General features: G+C 33.2%; 1 protein-coding gene across 1 annotated transcript in view; it reads right to left on the bottom strand.

The window, feature by feature from the left end:
* Positions 1 to 20,504, bottom strand: part of LOC129234203 (5'-AMP-activated protein kinase subunit gamma-2-like) — a 192,139-nt gene that overhangs the window by 151,123 nt on the left and 20,512 nt on the right. The window contains exon 2 of the mRNA XM_054868122.1: positions 7,057 to 7,240. Within this exon, the coding sequence (XP_054724097.1) occupies positions 7,057 to 7,221 (165 nt within the window). The 5' untranslated portion in view covers positions 7,222 to 7,240. The remainder of the gene's footprint in view (positions 1 to 7,056; positions 7,241 to 20,504) is intronic.

Raw genomic sequence — 20,504 nt, 5'->3', positions numbered from 1 at the left:
TGTTCGATCTATATTCTCACAACAAAAATTAATTGATTTATTTATTCACTACAAAGTTCTGAGCTTACCATTTTTCTTTTACATTCCAGAACGAAATGAAAACATTTTATTTTCTTTTTGTTGTTTCCATAGCAACTATTTCCCCCCTCATTTTATTTTAGAGAATACAATAAATGAAAAGGCACCAGTGACATTATAAAACGCGTCTCAATATCCCATCGCTATTTATTCTTCTCCCCTGCTGGATTCATTCACATGAAATCACCTTTACTTGGTCGATTGCCAAATTACATAATTACATACAATCCGTGATCAAACAGTAGCTTTGAATTCCAGAAAGCAGGGCAGCGGAGAGCCAAGGCGGGCCCCTCACCCCCCCCCCCCCAAAAAAAAAAGAAGAAAAGGGAGGAAAAAAAGGAGGGGGGAGTAAAAAAAAGTGGGAAAAAAAAGAAAAAAATCAAAATTGCTTACTAGGAAAGTTTACTTTTTTTCAAGTGCCACAACAGTAAATGTCAAAAGAGAAAATTTTACTTAATCTTTATGTTTTCTCCTACTCGGAGTCACCCCCCCCCCTTTTTTTTTTGCTTTCTCCCTTCTTCTTTCTTTCCATTTTTCTTTCTACCTTTCTTTCTTTCTTTTTTTTTTCGTCGGTGTCGCCGCTGCCCCCCCCCCCCCCTTCAAGGCCTGGGCCTCTAGTTTTCGACTGGGCTGACATAACCTCTCTTCGGGTCTGCCACAGAGACCTTTTCATTGCATGAAGCAGAATTAACACAAACAAAATAAAGCCGTGAATTATATTAAGCTAGCAGTAAAAGCTTTGCCGTGTAGGAAATGTTAATTGTAATTAATTTCAAATTACTGCGTCGCGAAAAGTTCTCTCCGTATGCCTACGAATGAAGTTATTTATATTAATATTTATCAGTTAGAAATCGCGTTGCTGAAGACAGTGATACACTGTTTCTACTTCTATATTATGCGACAAAAAGAATGAATGATTATGCGCGCCATTTTATGACTGAGAGAAAAATAAGTTTCAGGTCGTCGAAGAAGTATTTGGCCGACGTTCAAGAAATTTGGGGTCATTTAACTTGCGTTTGGGCGAAAGAAAATAGCCTGGTAATTAGAATAAATTAATGATATTTTTAATCAACAAATTTAAAGCGATTTAAATTATTCAATCCCTTAAAAACTTTTTTTTTAAATGATATCTTTTGCATTTTAGAAATGCCATTGAAAATCTTTTTTGAAAAAAGCTGTAATTAACCATGAAACGTGCTGTCTTTGAAAGTTTAAAAGACTCGTTTAACGTTTACTGTTTCACCAGTTGTTATTAGTTTTGGACGATTTCGATTTAATAAATTCACTTTCCAACAACGAAAAAAGAGAGAGAGAGAGAGAGAAAATAAGAAAGGAAGAGAACAACAACAAGAATAAAATAATTTTTTAAATTAAACTTACCCTTAAACAATTTGGAGAAAAACAAAAATTGGACTATTGGAACTATAGGAATAGGGTCGTTTCCGAAGCTTAAAAGTTTTTTTTTTTTTTCTTTCTGAAAGAGCATGATTAAAAACATAGGATCTGACCATTTTTTGATAAATTTGTTTACGTTTAATATTTTTAAAAAATTACTTAAATCGGAGCGCTTTCAGTGCTTACGCCTTCTGCCGATGACATCACAAATGATGAAATGCCATTCAGTGTTGCCATTCACAGTGCAAAATATTTAATTCGCATCTTTACTCACGTGTAATAGCAACGATATAGTTGATAGCAAGCGTAGAGCGCAATTTTAATTCGCTGCTTGATTATCATAACGTGGAAATGTAGTAGAAAGATGCGGCAAACTGCATCATTTGTGACGTCCAAAACCCGACTAACTAAAAGTGAGGCCCAAGGCCCACAATAATTTTGAGGCCCCCTGAAGGCTATTATTTTTAAAATGTGTGTATTTTTTGTATAGTTGTAATGTTATGCATAATTCTTTAAGTAATTTGGGGCCCCTGGCCCAGGCCTATTAGGCCTGTGCGGTAATCAGGCCCTGGTGACGTCATCAAGACCACACCTTGTTTTGAAAATCGGACATTTAAAAAAATTAATTCAAAAAAAAAAAAAAAAAACTGTTGGGAAAATGAAAGTCTTTTCTGGGTCAATGTTTTTTTTTTTTTTTTTTTTTGCTTATTCTATCAATTTTAATGACTAAAAGTAGTACTTTTGGCTGAAGGAAACCACCCCGATACAGAAATCAGCATAATGTTCTACAGGTAAATTTGTAGTAATTTACGCACACAACTTTTTCTTCTAGTTAGTAAACATTAATTTTGTAATAACATTTCTCAATTTCCTATTTCATTGGACATAAGATTTCTTAGTTTCACTTGTATTGCATTAGTTTTATTTTCAAAGACAAAATTCAAGATCCTGATTGATGTAAGAATGTAATTCATTAATGGTTGTTGTTGTGTCCGTAATAAATTACTACGGAAATTTTGGTGCCATTGCCTCGAAAGGTTGGAATTCTTCAATAGATAAGACAACACAGGGACAGCAGAGATAGAGTTACAGCACATAACACCCAGGGCGCCGGCGGGAATCGAACCCGCAACCTTCGGCATATGAAGCGACGCTTCTACCATAGAGCAGCGGAGGCCCCATTTATTAACGGTCTATCAAGTAAAATACTCTCTAATCTGTCAAGAAAAAAAAAATACGCCATCATAGAAATCCTTTCAAACATAATCACAATTACTTCGACACAAATTAAATGTATAATATGATCTATGAATCTAAATTCCAAAATGGGCGACTATTGTAGCAAAACATTCTTTACATATTTATGTAATACGTATATAATTACATTTTATGTTCTAATTCTATATAGTAATTTGATACAGTACTGTAATATAAAATGAAAACAAAGTTATGCTATTGTTCAATATTTTGCTCGTTTCGTAATTTTCCTTCAAAATATAACCCGATTTAACTAAAATTATTCCCATATTTTTTAATTACGGCCGCTTAACATACAATATTTTTGCACACAAACAAAACAGGAATCTTTTTTCTTTCCTTCTTTTTTTTTTTTTAATAATAATTTTTCTTTTCCTTTATTCCTTATTTATTTATTTGTTTCATACGTTGATTTCTTTATTTTATTTATTTACTTATCTTATATAATTAAAAACTGAGCGTATGTACCTATGTATGTATCTATGTATGTATGTCCGAGTTACTTCTGCCGAACGCCAGTGAACTGATCACTGAACCAGGTATCGATAGATTCGTAATTTTCCAGTCTTTGTGTTTGGCTATTTAATATAATCCTCCGATTATAATTAGCAGAGATATTAATTAAAAACTATTAATTTTATGATACTTAGATTTCGACATGAAATCTCTATTTTTCGAAGGCTTTCCTCCATTCAAATTATTATTCAGTGCTTCATCTCAACTTTCTGTAATAATTATTTTACTAAAATTTGTAGCTTGAAGAAAATCATTGAGAAGAAAGATCTGTTGCCATTTTTTTCTCGAATATTAACAAATAAAATCCTGCCTTTTGTTTTGAAGCTTTTCCTGTAATCGGGGGATTTAAAATGTTTCCTTTTCGGTTATTTTTCCGCAATCTGCCGAAAAAATGGACTGATTTTTTTTGTTTAAGCCTGATTGTTGAACAAGCTTCACTTGACATAACTATTATTTTCGAGATAGACCGTGCAAAGCCGGGCGACGCAGCTAGTTTTATTTATAACGAGCGCCGATTGTATATAAGCATATCACGATTATTCTTCATATGTACACACTAATCAAGCATTTTTAACAAACATTGAACGTTTACTAAAACTTAAATCATTAAAATGATTCGGCAAGAATGAAAATTGTAATACAGGACATAATTTCAGAAAGAAGGATTCTCGTAAGTAAGAAGGTGAAACCAACTTTACTATCATATAATTATGTACTATAATGCACAATTGAAACTTTTCCACTTTATAAAATCACGTCTAAAATGCTGCCAAAAGATATTAATAATAATTACTTTCTGTAAAACGGCAGCGCTTAAAAAAGAAGAAAAAAAATCTTCGTGTTTCATTTATGGTAAACAGCAATAAATGAGGAAAAAAAATTAACTAAGAGACACTTTTGTGTGTTTTAAGTATTTTAAGTTATAGATTGCTTCGGAGGCAACGTGGAAAGTATCAGAAGAAATTAATTTCCAAAGAGAAAAACAAAAAAAAAAAAAAAAACACTCAATGACGTCAAACAAAGTAAAAGAAGAATGTCTTATCATACATTGTACGTCAATAATCATTTGGTTCACTGAACTATATTGGAACGAATCCAGAACAAAGTTCTCACGTAGAAATCATTTTACAGGTTTCGTGCCTTGTGACATTAAGATTTCTACGCAGGCCTTTTGATTTCTTTGCAGTCAAGTTAGAACTGCTGAAGAAAAGGATCATTGAGTTTGATTCAAATTAAAACATTTATAAGAACAACGTTCCGTCAAAATGCTCTGAAATCTCTAAAACGATATAAGGAGAAACCAGCTGAGCTTTGGGATGAATTCGTACTCAAACACGCTCCTCATGGAGTTTGAAGAAACATTAATGAAGTTAAGGCGCACCAACGAAAACAACTTTGAAAAATAATCATTATGTGAAGCAATGGGGCGGTTTCCTTCAGTTAAAAGTACTATTTTAGTCATTGAATTGGATAAAATGAGCAAAAAAAAAAAAAAAAAAATACATGGACCCAGAAAATACTTCCATTTTCTCAACAATTTTTATTTTAATTAATTTTTTTAAATGTCCGATTTTTCAAACAAGGTGTGGTCTTTATGACGTCACAAATGATGCAATTTGCCGCATCTTTTTACTACGTGTCCACGTTATGATAATCAAGCAGCGAATTAAAATTGCGCTCTACGCTTGCTATCAACCATATCGTTGCCAATACACGTGAGTAAAGATGTGAATTAAATATTTTGTTCTGTGAATGGCAACATTGAATGGCATTTCATCATTTGTGATGTCACACGACAGAAACGTAAACAATGAAAGCGCACCGATTTAAGTAATTTTTTAAAAATATTAAACTTAAACAAATTACTTAAAAGATGGTCAGATCCTATATTTTTAAGCATGCTCTTACAGAAAAAAATACTTAGAAGTGTAAACAATGAAAGCGCAACGATTTAAGTATTTTTTAAAAAAATATTAAGCTTAAATAAATTATTTAAAAAATGATCAGATCCTATGTTTTTAAGCATGCTCTTTCAGAAAAAAATACTTTTAAAATTTTGGAAACGACCCCATCAGTCCTTTACCCTGCGCGCCCAAAAGCTGTGAAATCATTATCAGTGTATTTTTAATGCTTCAATAAATTGATTTTTAAACTTTCAAAACGTTATTAATGGATCTGTAGAACACTTCACATGTTGAGTGATTCCCCATCTCATCCAATGAGCCCTTCCTTTTCTACGTTTTTATTTACTTGACAACGCAAGAAAACTTGGCATGGAAGCTGTTGAAATCCCAACAAACAACTTTTCTTGGCACCGAACATTGGATTAAAACCAGAAGAAAGTAAACATCATGCTCTTTTACAAACCAAGAACTTTTTCACATTAGATCTTAGAAAAAGTTTTCGATCACATGCAATTGTAAAATTTGACAATGTTGCTTCCGCGCCTATACAGGTAGAGGCGAATCATGCATTAAACCTTTTCAATAGATAAAGCATAAATTAAAATATGCCATCACGTTCAGTCAGTGGCGGATCTAGGGGAGGGGCAAGCCGGGACTCTTGTCCCGGGATCGATGTAAAAACTTGAAGGAGGACGGGTTCGGGCGGTAGTGTTAAGATTTGAATAAGAGGAAAAACAAAGATCCGGCACTGCACACAGTTGTCCATATTGCTCCGCGATTAGCTCTGAACTCCGTATTAGCTCCGTACAGAGCTCCGTATTAGCTCACTCGGTCATCCGTCAGCGGTGGCCGCTTAATGCGCCTATGACAGCAGATTTGTGATTGCGACCTTACGACTCTAAGTGACGTAACTTTTCCATGACATGTTGTGCTATCAGGGAAGTTTTTGGAACACTCCCGATTTTTATTTTTGCCCAACGCAGGTTATAATAAATTTCAGTCGTATTTTAAAGGTCTTCACAGAAGGACCAAGCCCATTGTTCAACTCTACAGACCAATCCGAATATATTCGGACTCACCATCAAGTTTGTGTACTATCTTCGGAGCATCTTTTTTTTTTTTTTTTTTAAATAGCTTTTAGTAGGATTGTAGTGAAAATTATTACTTCCGATAAGCCATCTGTAATGAATTCTAATCAATATATTTTTATTTTATTTCCAACATTTTCGGACACAACATTTATGGCTGTTGTGAAGCAAAAGATTTATATCTTTTAAACTTAATAAAATAGGACAATATGTACGCGCGAAAGGACTTTTTCAAATAAAATAAAATATTTTTCAAATAAAAAAACCATAAAAGTAGTAAATACATAAATAAAAAATATTTTTTACCTCTCTAAAATACCCCAAAATGAGGTAAACATACAGATAAAATTGTATTTGACTATCACTAGAGAATATTTTTAGAAATCAGGTTTTTCGAAAACAAAACAACTGAAAATCACAATCAAAGACTTTAACCTTGAACAACAAAATTTGTACAAATTGACAAAAATAATACAAAAATTCACTTAATTAAATATTTAAATAAGAAATCGAGCCACAAAGTGTTTAAAGTTGAAAGAACTCAGAACTGTGCTGCTCTATTGCACCGCTTACATTTATGTGGCTCTTTCAATTCTCCCTTCCAATTAAGAAAAATTTCACTTCCGCTGCATGTGTGGGGCCATAACTCGACTTCTAATAATCGCAGGAACTATACTTTTGGAAACCTAATGTAAGTCCATCAAATGAGCGAATAAAACTATTTTTTAAAAATTTCACCAAAAGGAGCGATTTTGAGGTAGGCACATACCTTAAGTAAAATTATCTTTAAGCAATGAACATGGATAAGCAAGACTCACTTCGTGATTGGGCGAGCTGGGGGCGTCAGCCGGGGAATCCGAAGAGGAAGAGGAGGGGTTGAGCGGTGGAGTTGATGAGTAGGAATCCTTCGGCTCCTCTTCCAGATTGAGGAGGTTCTCTTCTGTCTCCTCCGTGATCTGGGGGAACATCTTCAGTTCCTTCATCGTCCCATTAGACACCTCCCTGCGAGAAAAGAAAAAAAAAACATGAAGCTTTTGCTAAAAATCAGAAAGCTGTGAGCTGTGCTCGGGGGCTTAGAAAAAGTTACTAGAAAACAATGCAGAAGTTATGTGAAGAAAGCATTAGTTCTCAATACCAAAATCTGAAGGGTAAACAAAATGTAGCTCATACAATTATCAGAAATTTTTTTATTTTCTTGGTACATATAACGAAAATTTAAGTTAGTTAATATTGATTAAAAGACGAATATAAATTATGAACGCATTTCGTGTAAATGACCACCCTCCCCCTTGCAATCTATTGCTCCATTTTCGTTGAAAACACATTTTTCTTTGTTTTTATTTCAATTATTTATAAACTTTTTGAATACATTTCAAAGATTTTATTTTCGCGCGTATCTACGTATGACTTTCCATTTCTTCAGTCTCAGATTCGTTTATGCATCTTAAGTGATCTTACCCAGGACCTGACAGCCGCACAGGCCAACTAAGCCTGGACCTGCTGCTCCATCTTCCGACTAAATTTTTTTTAAAGGTTATTAGTTTTAATTATTTGCTTATTATTATTAATGCATAGCATTAAAACTAACCTCCCTCCCCCACTAGTGGCCTCCACTATCATAGGGACTCCGAATGAGATTCATAAATGTACATGGTAAATGATAAATAATTAATATATTTCTGTGATGGACATAGGGGTCTCTAAAAATGCATCCAGATGGGCCCCGAAACCTGTGAATCAGCCAATGCATTGTCTTAAGGGGGTCTTCAAATTGTTGTCGGCCCAGGGCCTCACTTTTAGTTAGTCGGGCCCTGATCTTACCTTTCCTTTTTGACTTTGGAAATGTTTCGATTTTTAAAAATCACTTCATTTTTATTCAAAAGAAAGTTTGGCAATTGAATGACACTGAGGAAGTGTTTAAATGAAATGAAGTTATTAAATAAAAACAAATGAGATGCCTGGGAAAAAAAATAGGAACCTGCGTGGATGAGTGTTAGTGCTTCCCTGCATGCAGTACAAGAGGTTATGGGTTCGATTCCTACAGATGCCCAGTATGTGATTTCCTTTCTTTGAACTGAAAATTCTCCCAGTATTGTTCAGTAAGTTACCGTCCAATAGCCAGGACTAACGCAGAAATACATGAAATACACCGCCAGTTCAGTCAATTCCAGCCGAGAGCTGCAGTTTCGTGCTATATTCGAGTTGAACCGAACCACTGCTTCGATCATTCGTCTGGTCAGTGCTAATTCTGTATTAGCTACCAGTTTGTTTGGAACTCTTGGCTTCCTTAAGAGGTTTTCCACCTCCAATTCAGTCACTCCTATGCCGGGCTGATGAGTGCTAATAAGCACGAAACTGCAGTCCTCGGCTGGAATTGATTGAGCTGGCGGCGTATTTCATGCACTCTCAGTATTGGTTTGTCTGTTAATAAATCAAAAGATTGGGAAATTGTCGTTGTTATCATAAGTAAAATGAAGGTGAAGCGCTTGGCACGCAGTCCTCTTTAAATTGAGTGAGCGAATGTTCCCGTATGAAATCTGAAGAATGAAATCAGTCGCTAAAAAGAAAGTTAAATTGAGTGAGCGAATGCTCCCAAACGAAACCTGAAAAACGAAATCAATCTCTAAAAATTAGGTTAAATTGAGTGAGCGAATGTTCCCAAATGAACCCTGAAAAATGAAACCATTCTCTAAAAGCTAGGTTAAATTGAGGGAATGAATACCATCGCATGAAATTTGAAAAATGAAATAAATCTCGAAAGAAATTAGATTAAATTGAGTAAGGGAATGCTCCCGTATAAAATCTGAAAAATCAAATAAGTCTCTAAAAAATAAGTTGCAACAAGTGAGCGAATGCTTCCGGATGAAATCTGAAAAATTAAATCAGTCTCTAAAAAATTAGATTGCAATTCCAATTTCGTTCTAATTGCATCTTCGATATTTTCGAACTTTTTTTTTTCTTAAAATTAAAAATCGAACAATTCAAAGTGAGCATTTCCGTACGTGGAACTAAGAACTATCAAACTCTCACGCATATTTCGTACTCAGCAGCTGACTACGTGCCAAACGTCATGGAAGTTATGCATATTTTCGCTTCAGTAATGTGTTTTGCTCTGGGAGGAAAACAACCTTAACCATCAATCAGTTTATAAGTTTCAGAGTCAAGGTCGCGCAATAACTCTACACCTGGACGTTTTACGCGAGTACTTTTGAAGGTCGGCAGAACCTCTACAAACCGTTCATTTCCGGAAACAGATTGGGCCAATGCAAACAATGAAATTAATCTGCAAGGCCATGAACTTGTAGCTAAACCTAAAAGGAAGCGTGTTTTGTTATCATTTTTCGATGTCGTTACATGGCCAGAAGTGTCAGATAATGGGCTATAAAAGAAGAGCACTTTTTTTTCGAATGACAACAGGAAAAATGATGATGATAGCTTATGTACTTGTACGTGTGCCATTACGCAAAGTAGAAAGTATATTTGAACTTCCTGTAAAAAATCTGTGGCTCCAAAATCAAAGGCACACATATGCAAAATTGTAAGGGGGGTGGGGCTCTGATATTTTCTCCATAGTTTAGCAGGATATTTTCCCCATAGAAACCGATTTCAGTACAGATTAGAGTTATGGAAATTGGACATTTTTAACAACTTATTCATTAACAGCTGGAGAAGAAATGTTTTTACACCTTTGCAAAGAAAAAAGTACTAAAAGCAAGGAAATTCTAATTAAAAAGGGGGGGGGGGCTTGAGCCCCCACTTTCCCCCCCTCCCCCATATGGGCGCTTTTGTCCAAAATATGATACATACAGTGGCTCCCAAAAGTGTTCGTACACTTTGAAATTTTTTAGTAAAACCAAAATAACTCGAAACTGAATTCGAATATGGAGTCCAATATTTTTTCACATCATTCCTATATCATTCTAAATGCAACCCATTGGTTTTTCCAAAATATTAACGGATCTACTTTTTGAAATGGGTCAGAAAACGAAGAGACAGAGAAATAACACGCCACAAAAGTCATCGTACACTCAAATATTTTCGAATAAATTCATGATTAAAATTATCATATGCCGTTTTATTATTATTTTTGCATTGTGTTGACCCTTATAAGTCATTTGGCTTTAACTTTTTGTTTATTTATTTCTTAATATTGTGCTTATTGATATAAAATCGCTGGTATTCGTAAAAAACTGCAAACACCATTCACAATTCGAATTTGTTTCCCACAGTTGTGGTAAATTGGTTTGAAATGACTCTAAATTAGTTAATTTATTTGTTTGTATAGTAGATTACTTGATAAAATGCTTTAAACAAAGGAATCGGACCGAAAACAAGGTAAGAAAAGGTCAACCGGCAAAGTTGACAAAACGTGATCAGAGATTTAAAGTTGAAAATATTATAAAAAATACACATTTGAGTGCTGTAAAAGTTTCTACAGAGTTAAAAGAAAAATTTTACGTTTAATTTTCACCTAAAATTTTTCGCCACGTTCTCTGATTAGCTGGATTAAATGGGGCCTCTTCCCGCAAAATTTTTCTTGTTCGCACGAAAAACACAAAGCTTACGCTTTTCGTCGCAAAATCAAGGATAAATAAGCTAAAAACGTTTTAGAATTACGTCTTGTTTACAGAAAAAAATGAATTTAACATTTTTGGTTAAATTGTTGCATAATTGTAAGTAGAAGAAAAAATTAGGAACTTAATCTTGAGAACTTAGTTGGATCAGTTAATCACGACGGTGGAGGTGTTCTAGTGTGAGGGTGCATATCAGCATCAGGACTTGGTAGTTTGGAATTTTTTGATGAAATAATGAATCATACTGTTCCTTTAAATATTTTAAAAACCAATTTTGAACTCTTAACCAAAAATTTGATTATTGGAAACAACTTTGTTTTTTATCAAGATAACAATATGAAGCACTCGGTTTTCAACGTTTGCGTCTAGTGCCTCAAAAATCGTCCTAAAATTCAGAAAAAAAACCCTCAATCTCCAGATTTGAACTTAATGTAACGTATTTAGAGATATCTATAGGCTAGATTACAAAAATACGGCTTTAAAACGAAAATAGAGCTAGAAACAGTAAGACTCGAAGTGTGGTTGAACACTTACTCAGAAATTACGCTAAAAAAAGAAAGAAAAAGAATGAAATCTATTCCCTGACGTTTAAAAGGTGTTATGAATACTGTATGATATTCTACTAATTAATAACTTAATAAAAGTTACATTATTCAATAATAAATAGACATTTTATAAAGTGTACGAAGACTTTTGTGACATAGAATTTCCGGCACTTTTTGGTTTTTGATTTTTTTAAAATTAAGTTTTAATATTTTTTAAAAACTTTTCCTGTAGTTTTGGTAAAAATTAATCATAGATCTTATAATTAAATACCTATTCCGAAATATTAATTCTAACCAATGGATTGGGGCCTATTTCGTTGAAAGTCGTAGGTGTACGAAGACTTTTGGGAGCCACTGTAGATAAAAATAAATTCAATATTTTGGGTTAAATTGTTGTATATCTGTCAATAAAAGAAAAAATGAGAAATTTAATCTTAAGAACTTAGTTGGATCACTTAATCAGGGCGGTGAAGGTGTTCTTGTGTGAGGGTGCATAACTGCATCAGGACTTGGAAATTTAGAATTTTTAGAAGAAATAATGAATCATGCTGTTCATTTAAATATTTTAAAAAACAATTTTAAACTATTAGCCCAAAATTTGGTAATCGGAAACAACTTTGTTTTTTATCAATATAACGATAAGAAGTACACGTTTGTGTTTGGTGCTTCAAAAATTGTCCTTAAACTTAAAAATATCTCCTCAATCGCCAGATTTAAACTTAATGGAACATATTTGGAGATATCTGGCGGCTAGATTATGAAAATACCCCATTGGAACGAAAAGCGAAATAGAAACAGTAAGACTCGAAGAGCGGCTGAACACTTACTCAGAAATTGCATAAAAAAGAAAGAAAAAAGAATGAAATCTATTCCCAGACGTTTAAAAGCTGTTGTTGATATTGTATGATATTCTACCAAATAATAATTTTGTAAAAAGTTAGATTATTTACTAATTTTTTGACTTTTTTTCAAAGTGTACGAAGACTTTTGTGAGATAAAATTTCCGGCACTTTTTGGTTTTTGATTTTTAAAAAATTAAGTTTTAATGTTTTATTAAAAATTTTCCCGTAGTTTTGTTAAAAATAGATCATAGATCTTGTAATTAAATACCTATTCCGAAACATTAATTGTAACCAATGTATGGAGCCTATTTCATTAAAAGTCGTAGGTGTACGAACACTTTTGGGAGCCACTGTATAAGTAAGACGTTGTTCCAAAACGTTTTGAGCTTATTTATCATTGATTTTACGATGGAAAGCGTCAGCTCACTGTTTTTTGCACGAACAAAAAAATTTCTGCGTAAACAGATCCCATTTAATCCAGCTAATCAGAGAACTTGACGAACAATTTTAGGTGAAAATTAAACATAAAATGTTTCATTTAATTCAGCAGAAACTTTTTCAGCACTCAAATGTGTATTTTCATAATTTTTTTAACTGTAAACCTCCGATAACGATTTGTTAACTTTGCCAGTTGACCTTTTCTTACCTTGTTTTCGATCCGATTCTTGTCTTTAAATCATTTTATCAAGCACTTCACTATAGAATAGTATAAATTAACTAATTTAGAGATATTTTAAACCAGTTTATGTCTAATGTAAGGGGAAAGAATTAAGTTTCGAATCGTGTTTGTTGTTTTCTACTCATACCTGCCATTTAAAAAAAATAAGCAGAATATTAGGGAATAAGTAAACAAAAAAATAAAGGCAAATGACTTTACAGTGTCATTACAATGCAAAAATAATAAAAAAAACCACACATGATAATTTTAATCGTGAATTTATTCGAAAATAGTTCAGTGTACGATGACTTTTGTGGCGTATTTTTTCTCTGTCTCTTCGTTTTTTGACAAATTTCAAAAGTAAAGTCTGGCAATATTTTGAAAAAAACAATTGGGTTTTATTCAGAATGGCATAGGAATGGTGTGGAAAAAAAATTGGACTTCATATTCGAAATCAGTTTTGCGTTATTTTGGTTTTACTACAAAATTTCAAAGTGTACGAACACTTTTGGGAGCCCCTGTACATACTTGATTTTTCTCATCAGTATTCTAAAAGCAAAAAGGTGAATATTATTTTGTTTCCAATGCATTGTAAGAAAATAACATTTAGGATTAAAAATAAGCTAAATTTGGCAAACGATAAATAAAAAATATAGTCGAAACAAAGTAAGAATAAATAGAATAATTCTATTTATTTTATTTTATATTTGCTTTGTTATTGTTTCTCAGACGAACTTTATTGCTGTAGAAAAGCTCAGACTTTTTTCGAATAGAATGCGGTTTTTTTTCTCAGTAAAGAAAGATGCTAAAATTTTTTCTTATGCACAACAGTTTTAATTTGAAGTATGTACAATGATTAAGTTTTATCGTTTATAGCAACTCTTATTTTTAAATCCGTAGATCTTTGTGTGTTCTGGTTCCCAGTTTTCGTTTGTATATTCTATTGAGCCGAAATTTCAGCTATTATAAAAAATGCACCTTATGACTTGGTTTCGATATAACCCGGTACACATTCCTTGATTTACATTATTTCAAGGTCTCGTATAACACGGTTTCGATGTATGTTCTGGTTCCCAGTTTTCGTTTGTATATTCTACTGAGCCGAAATTTCAGCTATTATAAAAAAATGCACCTTAAGACTTGGTTTCGATACAACACGGTACACTTTCCTTGATTTACATTATTTCAAGGTCTCGTATAACATGGTTTCGATATAACACGGTACACATTGACATGATTTATGACATGTACGTGATTAATTAGGTTAAAAAATGAGTAAAAAAAACCATTTATAAAAAAAGTCTCGTATAACACGGTTTCGATACTACACGGAACAAATTAACCGTGTTATACGAGGGATACCTGTATCTCTATAAAAGGTTTCATCTGATTCCACCCACTTTAATTTTTCTGAACTTCATAGGTTCAAAATGACTGTTTTTGTGAGAATGACCCATATACTAATACTACGTTAATTCATAGAGATAAAAAATTTAGAGGCGAAATTTCAAAAAGATGCTCTCCCATACGTCCTTGAAAGCAACGGAAGCCACAACGTGGCTTACTTATCACTAATACTAGCAGCTGATAATTTTCCTCCCGGGGAACTCTCAAAACATGGTTACTTTTTGCATATGTCGGAGAAGCTACAGGAAATGGAATAGTAGAAATACTTGACTGACTTCGACTCCTCCTTATGTTAAGTTATTACTCTAAAAAGTTACAAATACTTTATCTAAAAAAATTAACAACAAATAGTAAAATTTACATAACTCGAGAAGAAGAAAGGTTACAGCAACAAAATTTGCACATGTTAGGGGAATATGAGGCAAAGGGACATGGTTAAGATATTTTACCGTTTTCAAAATGAAAAAAATGAAAATTTGCTTTGAAAATCATTGTTTGTAAAGAAAGAACACTGTATTTTGTAATAAAACTTGCAAAAAAAAGTGTTATTCAAATATACACTTCGAATTATGTATAGGAAAAGTGAAGAAATAAAATATAATTCTACTTGATTTTCAAAACATTATTCATCAAATAAATGAAGATGTAACGAAACAATAACCGAAAAAATAAATAAAGTAATTACTTAATGTATGAGAAAAATAAATGAGAGAATAAAATCGTAAATGAGTAATTAAATAGGTGAATGAATGAATTAATGAGTGCGTAAGTAATTTAACAAATTACTGAACAAATAAACGAACAATAAAACTATTTCACTTTCGAACGATATAGGCGTTATGCGCGTCACAGACATCCTGACAGACAGAGAGAGATCCGGACAGAGAGACTTTCCGCTTTATTCTTAGTAAAGAAGATTAGAACTTCATTGTCGATGAACTCCATGTCGATTTTCTCTAAAGAATAAGACTCGTCTTTACTATATTACAATTAAATTTAAGGAACTAAATTTCATTATCCGCCCCCATTCATTTTTTTAAATAATTCCTCTTTTAAAAACTTCAGCACCATGGAAAGCTAAATCTCATCTGAGTCCCCATTTAAGGATAAAAACTTCGTTTCCTACCTTCTTTTAGGAATTAATCTTTATCACACTAAACTTTTATTGCTTCTTCGTCTTTGAAAAAAGTTTTATCACAGATCTTTTAGAAACAAAATTTCATAATTTTGTAGTACTCCCTTTTTACAGTCAACCTTTTTATTTGTCTGATCCAAACTCGTAACATTTTAATCCCTGTCCTCACTTTAAGCCATCAATGTCGCCGTCGAACTTAAATTTTAGTTTCAGTTCTTCGCTTCTCTTCGTGACGAGCTAAACATTACTATCGCCCACAAGTTTTAAGTTTTGTCATCAAACAACATCGTAAAGAGTTATGTTTTTTCTACTACCCTCTCACCTCTTGTAAAGAAACATTTATTTCTGCCTGCTCTATTGAAGAGTTATTTGTTTACCAATTTTACGTTATTTGACATTCAATAAAAAATTAAGTTTTCACATTGATCTTCTCCTTTTCGCCAACAACTTACTTCTTTAAGAAATTACACTTCGCATTAATTCCTCTCCACTTTCGAGAATGGGGTTGTTTCCTTCAATCAAAAGTACTACTTTTAGTTACTGAAATTGATAGAATAAGCAAAAAAATAATAAATAAATAACATGGACCCAGAAAATACTTTCATTTTCCCAACAGTTATTTTTTATTAAATTTTTAAAACGTCCGAGTTTTCAAACAAGGCGTGCACAAATGATGCACTTTGGCGCATCTTTCTATCGCGTTTCCACGTTATGATAAGTAAGAAGCGAATTAAACGTTTCGCGCTACGCATACTATCAACCCTATCGTTGCCAATACACGTTAGTAAAGATGCGAATTAAATATTTTGCTCTGTGAATGGCAACACTGAATGGCATTTCATCATTTGTGATGTCATCGGCAGAAGCGTAAACAATGAAAGCGCACCGATTAAAGTAATTTTTTTTAAGTATTAAATTTAAACAAATTATATAAAAAATGATCAGATCTTATGTTTTGAAGAACGCTCTTTCAGAGAAAAATACTTTTAAAATTTTGGAAACGACCCCATTAAATCTCTTCCCGAAATCTCCTCTTGCAGCAATTTACCCTCCTTTCAGCAATTAAACCTCAGTTTCACAATTCACCCTCTTGAATATTTAACTTTCAAGGAGACCTGAACTTTCTTACACTTTGTTTCCTCTTTCCAAGAACTAAAACCTTCATGATCGGTATTTTTAAAAACCAAGTCACGATTATGACAATGAAATGCATTCATTGAGCGCCATTTCTCAGGAGCTAAAATTTGTTAACACGTCGATTTAAGATAATATTTCATTTAATAAATTACACATTAGTGTGGTTCAAAAATACATGTAAAAAAAAGTTTCTCCCAGATACCAGGATACCCCCTCAATATATTTAGATTTGTGGATAGCAATATACTGGAAGAATTTTAGCTTCCTATTTCAACTGGAAGAGGGTGCTCAACCCCCTCCCCCAAGCTTCATCAGTATGGGGAGTAGGGTGCGTCTTATTTTTAAAGGTGTTATTTTTTCATGAGGCACCTTCTCATTTTGTTCCTTTGGATGAAAAAAAAATTCTCATATATGAAAAATAAAAATTGAATAATATTTAGAGGGTGCTACCACTGCTGCAAAATTTGTTAACTTTCTCACTTTTTTTTTCAATTTATTTATTTCGTCTGGATAATAAGTAGCAATCAGTGAAAAGTTTGTATTGTCATATGGAAGTAGCAAAGAGAAAAATTACCATATTGCTGAATGTAAAAGACCGAAAGTGTAAACCTGTGATATGAATGGCATTACCAAACTTTCAAATGCTTTTTTGACATTATTACATAAAATGACAACCATGAAATGCTTATTATTTTCTGGTATATATAAGAAATAGGTATTTGTGTTATGTTAAACCCAACCAACCTAATTTCATGTTGATTAAAAATATGTCAAGAGTTGATTTTTACACCATTTTTTTTTTCACAATAAATGTAATTTTAATCACTGGTAGCACCCCCTAAATTATGCTCAAATTCTATGAAATTTTTATGTGTGTATTTTTTCATCAAAAGGAAGCAATTAAAGGGGTGCCCCATAAGAAATTCAAAACTTTTTTAAAAAGTGCAATATAAGACACACCCTAATGGGGAGGGGGGTTAAAAAACACATTGAACTGAAAAAACAACGCTACATATTATAAAATGCACAAGTATTATGCATATACATTGCAACAAAATAATTATTTACAAAAAAAAAAAAAAACAGCTAAGGAAGTTAAATGTTTCTTAATTTAACACATTTTCTATGCTACGGCTAATGTTAAATTGAGGGGTCATTGAGCACCGTCTTAAAATTTGAGTAAGAAACTAAAACTTTTGCAGCATAATACTATTAGTAAGTCGAAAATAATTAGGGGTATCCTGGACTCTAGCTGAAAAAAGCTTTTTTTGAATCACCCTATTACACATTGTCTTACCCAGCTCTAGTGCTAATTAAAACGATGATTTCACGTTTAGTTTTCAAAGACTGAGCAGAAAGAAAGGCATTTTGTGTTATTTTTTTACGAATCTTTACTAAATAACAAAGTTTAAAGTCTCTCTGTCTGGATGTCTGTGACGCGCACAGTGCCAAAATCGTTCGGTCGATTTTCATGAAATTTGGTACAAAATTAGTTTGTAGCATGAAAGTGTGCATCTCGAAGCGATTTTTTGAAAATTCGATTTTGTTCCTTTTATATTATAATTTTAAGAACATTTTATCGAGCAAATCATTACAACATGGAAGAGTAAATTACGAAATTATCATATCGTGGAACATGAGCGAGTAAATGAACATGGCAAATTGGCGAGAAATCACAACATCCATTATTTGTAAATATACAGGCGAACTAAATGACCTTTTAATTTTCTACTACGAGCAAAGCCGTGCGGGTACCACTAGTGTAAAATACATGAAATCGGGTGATACTGTCCAGCCACGGATTGTACTTAATTTTCAAACGTCCAGATGAGACGAATCTATCTGAAAGAGAGGAAAAAGTAAAAATTTGACGCCGGTATTCCGCTTATTTGAATGAAACTCTGCTTCTGCAAAAGCTGGCATCGCTAAAAAATAATAGATTCGTCCATTTCCGGCTGTAAAACGATAATTGTTTTTCCATACAATCCGTGGTCAGACAGTACTTTGATGAGTAACTACAGTAAACTCCAGATTATCGGCGATCGGATTATCCGCGGGCCTTTTCACATTATTTTTAACGGTGATGACTTACATCTAATAGACGTTTTTTGTAGAAATTTAAGATATGAACAAATATTATAGTCATTAAATGTTTTTTTTTTTTTTTTTTGAGCAATCACGATTGCTTATTGTTCTCATTTGACCGTTTTTGGTGTCCGTGCCTTTTTCAAATTGGACCAGAAGCCTTTGCAGCACCACCGCCCACCGTCCTCTGCTGGCGGCGCGGCGCGGCTGCTCCGGTTTTGAGCTATCCGCTTCTCCTGGTCGGAGGCGTCCATGTCCTACACACACGCACGTTTACACACATACACACACACACGATTTCACACACGCCTACGTGCATACACACAGGTCTACGCACACACACAACTATGTAGAAGTAACCGCCCAGGAGGAGAGGCAGACTTGGGGGGGGGGGGGGGAACAGGAGCCGTTTCTAGAAACAATTACTCCAATGAGTAGGGTCCTGTCTCTGTTCGTGATTGCGAAAAACATAATTTGAATTCAAAATTTCAGAATTCAAATTAATTTTCTTTTTTTTTTTTAAACTTATGATTGTGTTTTTGTTCGTTTTTAGCTCTCACATATATTGTTTACATTCAGCGTTATCGCTTTTAGCTATAATTTAAATGTATGTGTGAGTTTTATTCATATTTTTAAACTATTATAAACACTAGTATAGTTTCTTATCTATTAATTTGGATTATCCGCGATTTTCGCTTATCCGCGGTTACCGTGCCACCCTATTCCGCGGGTAATCGAGAGTTGACTGTATTACACTTTTTTGTATATTAACAGCAAAGATTTGATATCGTGTACACATTGCGGCACCTCTCTCGCCTACCCTAACTTCACCCATTTAGGGAACCACTGGTCTGGGCCATCCGAAGAGAGCGCCCGGGGCGAAAGTTTTCTGGCACCCCTTACCCCCCTTTACGCAAAAAAAAAAAAAAGTTAGTTATAACATCAGTGCATAATATGCGTGAACACGTCATATTTGAACTTTTTACTTATTAATGAACAGAAAAATCAGCATAATACAAACTAACACATAAGCAATGAATCTGTTTCTAATACCTGTAAAACATTAATGCCCCAAAAACTTTTCGAAAAATAGAAATATTAAAAATCCAAATATTTATCTAGTAAAATGTTATTTCACTATACAAAAAACTAACAATTAAAACTGAATTGGTATTCATACTGATCAAACTAAGAACACGAATAAATAATTTGCTGATTAGAAATGGAAAATGTATTTATCGAAGTAAATTACATCCAAACTTTAATTTCGATCTGGACTCATCCAATGATTATTTTCAAGAGATTTTTGGTTTTACTTGTACCAACTTAATACCAGTTTTCATATATGTTAAAAACAAAGATGTTGTTCTTTTGCATCAAATATTTGTAAGTTTTAGGGAGAAGCCCACAAATACTCCACAACATCGTAAATCAAGCATAATTCCGTTTTTGGAGCTCTAATTTCGAAAAATCACTGGCCCTAGTATTACAAAATATTCCCTTACAAATTGCGTTTCAAGACTTGAATATAAGAAAATATTCGTGCAAGGGTCCACATGCCGCCTTTCTTTAATATCACAAGCAATGGGTGTTTTAAACGACATTTGTAAAAAATTTAAGCGGAACAGCTCCTGAATGCAAAAAATTGCTTAAATTATTTGCACCATGATTTTGAACATTTTCCTGGGAAAAGGTTCCATACCCTCCTATCCATAAAATCTTCAAAGTTTGTCTAAAGTCTCGTTTTTGAAAATTTAATTTCGAAAACTTACAGGGGGAGAAGGAATTGATTTCAATCTATTTAAAAAAAATAATCGATTGGAAAGTCTTTGAGCTCTCTCCCTTTACCCTAACGTCAATAAACATGGCGTATAATCGCATCG

Source organism: Uloborus diversus, chromosome 1 (assembly GCF_026930045.1).
Source record: "Uloborus diversus isolate 005 chromosome 1, Udiv.v.3.1, whole genome shotgun sequence".
Taxonomy (NCBI): Eukaryota; Metazoa; Arthropoda; class Arachnida; order Araneae; family Uloboridae; genus Uloborus; species Uloborus diversus.
This window is presented reverse-complemented; position numbering and strand designations above follow the sequence as displayed.